Here is a 4,275-nt window from a genome sequence, read left to right as displayed (position 1 = left end):
ACATGCTGAGTTATGTGGTTTTTTGTTGTTGTTGTTTTTTTAAATAACCTAGTAATACGCTCATTTGGACAGATATTTTTAGCATAAATCAGCTGGAGATGATACTATGTTTACTGAAACTATCTCTACACTTACTTTCAAAGAGCTAAACTTTCTTATTTAGAAGTACCTCAGCTTAACTCCCCTATAAACTTCTCTTGCTTTAATAGTGAAGTGAAAATATTACAAATTAACTTACAGTTTTGAAACTTACCTGAGTATAAAGCCTTCCTGAGAGATCTTTGCAACCAGAAATTATGATGTTGTAATTAAGCTAGAACAAATATTTATTTCTTTTCCTTCTTAAAGTACATGGGTTCTGGTTTACATCATTGAAAAAAAAAAAAAAAAAAAAAAAGCTTCAGGTACTGTTTAAAGTAACTTTCTTTTTCTAGAAATAGGAACACATCCAAAAAGTCAACTCTAAGGTACATTTTACAAAAATGAAACAATGCATTTCCTGTTTTATTCTGCACATGGTATATGCTCATGCTTTCAATATCTCTAGGCTGAAACTGCTTGTAACATTTTGCTGTAAAACTGAATCTATTACGGGTGAGAGATTGCTTTAATTTCTTAGGGAATGGATTTCCTAGCTGCAAAGGCATTGAACACAGCCTGGAAGACATGCTCGGTGTGATGTTCTTTATTGTTATAGGTACAGAGTTCTGGTTTGGCAATGCTGCACATTCAGATCATTGAATATTTACCGGCCAGGAAGGACTTTTCAGTCTCTAAAATGGTTACAAATGGTTTTTGTCAGAATGCATTCATCATAAAGCAGCCTGATTCCAATGGAGCCCTACTATTTTATTTGGGGTAATAACAGCAAAGTCTTACCAACTGCTGATGGAGGTACCAGGGGTTAATTTGCGTTCACGTTGGAAAAGCAAAGCAGTGCTCCCTCCCAACTCTGACAGATCCCTCGCGTCCTTTCTGTAGCTGATCGTCAGGTTGTCCCCGTCCAGAGCTTAGCGCTGACAACAGCTCACAGTTTATTTGCAGCTTTGAAGCCTGGTCCTATAGTGTTTGTCTTCTGACAGGAGATGAATAAAGGTGTCACTGTGGGAGACTTTTAGCCGGCTGCTATAAAAGGGACCCTCCTTGCCCTCCCTCACAAGACCCTCAAATTCGCTTTTGGAGCTTGCGGCTTTCCCCTCGGCCGAGTTTAGCTCCATCAGCTCCAACTCGTGCTTCGCAGCTGTTTCTAAAACCCTCTGTTTGTTGTAATACCTGACAAAGTTGTTAATGATGGGGTGGATGGGAAGGGCAATGGCTATCACCCCACAAAGAAAACTGATGGCAGCATTCAGTTTCCCTAGTGTTGTTTTAGGGTATATGTCTCCGTATCCAACCGTGGTCATGGTAATGATTGCCCACCAAAATGACTGAGGGATGCTTTTAAATAAGGTTTCGGGATGACTTTGCTCCATGGTATAACCCAGGGCAGAAAAGACAAAGATCCCGACAGCCAAGTACATGAGGAGCAGTCCTAGCTCCTTAAAGCTGCGTTTCAGAGCATAGGTCAGGGTCTGGAGCCCCGAGGAGTGCCGTGCAAGCTTGAAAATCCTCGCGATCCTCATGATGCGCAGCGCCTGGACAGCCTGCTGGACGTTGCTCAGCTCCATCAGCTTGGCTCCCAGGTGGGTCAAGGTGAGGCTGACATAGAAAGGGAGTATTGCCAGCACATCGACTATGTTCATGAAGGACAGAGCGAAGTGGAGTTTATTTGGCGAGGCGATGAGCCTCAGCACGTACTCCATGGTAAACCAGCCTATACAGGCTGTCTCTATGCTGTCCAGGGTCGGGTGCTCCACGCGATTCCCCTCTGCATCTGTGACCTGCATGTCTGGGATGGTCCCCACGCACATCACGACGGAGGAGATCAAAATAAACAGAAAGGACAGAACGGCAATCACTCGAGCCGGGTAGGACGACTCTGGCTTCTCCAAGAATTTCCAGATGTATTTTTGACATCTTTTCCAGCGACTTTCGGAGGCATCTACTCCCAAGTCATCCAGAATCAGTTGCACTCTTCGGGCTATTTCCTCCAGTTCCTCCTTTTTTTCACTCAGATGGGTTTTGCAGCAGTCATCCAAAAATTTCAGATCCACTTTCCAAAACTCCATCTCGTTCTTGAAGCAGATGGGGCATATTCCTTTCTTCATGTGAATTTCCCCAAAGTAGTACACGTCGATAATGCATTTGAAAGCATCTGGATCTCTGTCAAAGTAAAACTCCCTCTTTCCAGGATCGTAGTCATCGCAGAGGGAGAATATGCTGTCGTATCCCCCCGATAAGCAGTTGATCAGCTCTGCCAGCCGCGTTTCTGGGTACTGATTCAGGTTATCTCCATAGAACACCTGCCTCACCCCACCGACATTGACTACAATCTCCGTCTCTTCATTCCTTTCTGAGACGTCAGTGTCCACATCTGGAAACCGAGAGTCACCTGCCATTTTAATTGTATTGGATTTTTATCTTATTTTTAGCCCGCTGTTTGGTTTCAAAGCTTTGTGGGTTTAATTTCTCATGAAAGCAGATCGGCACCAGGTCAGCTCTGTTGCAAACGTTACCAGGCTGACCTGGAGTCGTGGTGGGAAAGGCTAGAGAAACAAACCTGCTGTCACGAAAGCCTGGTGAGGTATGCAACAAGCTGCGGTGAAAAGACAAGTCATCGGGCTGCCGTGCCTGAAAGCAGGAGGTTAGAAAGCTCCAGCAGATTTGAAAGAGAAGAAACCATTCAGCAAAACTCACCCCTCTGCTCAGTGCTCGAGAGTCTTTTCAGGTCCCATTCTCTCTCTAAAGTGCTATTTATTCACAGGTTGGAAGTCACGGCCGAGAAATAAATCCTGTGCTCTGATTAATGCAAAGTGACTGACAGTTCTCGGGGAGACCATCGGCGGGGTGAGCCCACAGAAAACTGTTGCTGTTTCCCTCTTCGGAGCCACAGGCTTCCCTAGAAAGCTGCTTTTTAATTGGGTTCCCTCTTTCCGCTCTCTTTTTACTTTAAGGTCTTCCAGAGTTTGTCTGCTGACTCTCGCACCCAGCCGGCGCAAGTGTGCAGAGGAGAAACTTGGGCTTGTTTTCCCGTTGCTGTTTCCCAACACAATAGGGCTGCGAGCTCCTTTCCCAACCCTACCCTCTTCTGGCCAAACCCAGCAAAGCACCAGCTGCACACAAAGCACAGCCCGGCTATTTATACGCCTGCCCGGCTGTAAAACGAGGTGCTTCTAAACTGCCGTGCACTTGAACGATTTTTTTAAAAAGTTTTTTTTTTAGAAATCAAACACAGAGCTTGAGGATCTCTAAAATAATTCAGAGCTGCGGTGCTGCGCTTCTGCAGGAGAGACAATTTCTTCTGATGACAGAAGCCAGAAGGGGAAAAAAAAAAAAAATGGTGTTTTGGAAGAAATACAAAGCATAAATCTTGCTCTCAGCGGGACTGGTGCAAGTCTAGAGTAATTCCCTGTCAGGACACTGAGTTGCAGTAGGTTTGTACCTGTGCCATTGAGAACCGAACAGGGACCGTGAAGTTTTCACTGCAGCAATAGGGCAGAACTTTCTGTGCACTCTGTGCACTTTTCCCAAAGGTTTGTGTCCTTGTTTTAAGCTGTGTTTTCTGGATCTGCGGTCAACTGGCCCTGAGGGGTGTCTGAGTGCTTTACACTCCCTGTGACAGCCTCTCGGTGAGTGCCGCTTACCAGGAATAGTGCTCTGTGCCTCATACAGCACGTAACAAGCAGGAGTAAAAGAGCAAGCACTCCCCTTTCCTTTTGCTTTCTCCAAATCCAGGATCTGATGGACACGTGCTCCCTGGACCTCGACATGCAGGTAGGCCCATCACCATGCTCTTGTCTTTGCTTTTATTGTCCTTAAATCTGATTGTCCATTCATTTTAGTGAGTTTGGAGGGCTCTGATCCTGCAGACCCCACAGGTGATTAGTGAACTGCTTCTGGCCACAGCAGATTGGTCAGCCTCAGTAGGTTTTGACCTTTGCTCATTTACTGGTCTCTGAAAAGCTTGTAAGTGGAGGGGAATAGCGAGGTGTCAACCCAAGGGACAGCTTTGCTTCTCTAGGCTTGTGTCCATCCTGGGAGAAAGGTGGGAGCTGTGACGTGCCCACTGTCATCGTGCCACCCAGTGAGGGGAAGCCTGGGGGGCACCAGTGACCCATTTCAGGTTGGAAATTAGGAGAATTCTCCTCAGAAAGAGCAGTCAGGCATTGGGACAGG

The 4,275-nt window shown here is 45.9% G+C and overlaps 1 protein-coding gene across 2 annotated transcripts; it reads right to left on the bottom strand.

Annotated features, from left to right (window-relative positions):
• Positions 1-670: 670 nt before the first annotated feature.
• Positions 671-3,265, bottom strand: KCNF1 (potassium voltage-gated channel modifier subfamily F member 1). 2 transcript variants are annotated; one of them, XM_068678597.1, is made up of 2 exons: positions 2,797-3,263; positions 671-2,473 (listed from the first exon to the last, which is right to left on the bottom strand). In XM_068678597.1, exon 2 carries the CDS (start codon positions 2,205-2,207, stop codon positions 1,035-1,037), a length of 1,173 nt encoding a protein of 390 aa, XP_068534698.1. In that variant the 5' UTR covers positions 2,208-2,473; positions 2,797-3,263; the 3' UTR covers positions 671-1,034. The 2 variants fall into 2 exon arrangements, with proteins under 2 accessions (XP_068534698.1, XP_068534697.1); XM_068678596.1 differs by having other exon boundaries at positions 671-3,265.
• Positions 3,266-4,275: the final 1,010 nt, after the last annotated feature.

Source organism: Anas acuta, chromosome 3, assembly GCF_963932015.1.
Source record: "Anas acuta chromosome 3, bAnaAcu1.1, whole genome shotgun sequence".
NCBI classification, from domain to species: Eukaryota; Metazoa; Chordata; class Aves; order Anseriformes; family Anatidae; genus Anas; species Anas acuta.
The sequence above is the reverse complement of the archived record's forward strand: the minus strand, read 5'-3'. Positions and strand labels throughout refer to the sequence as shown.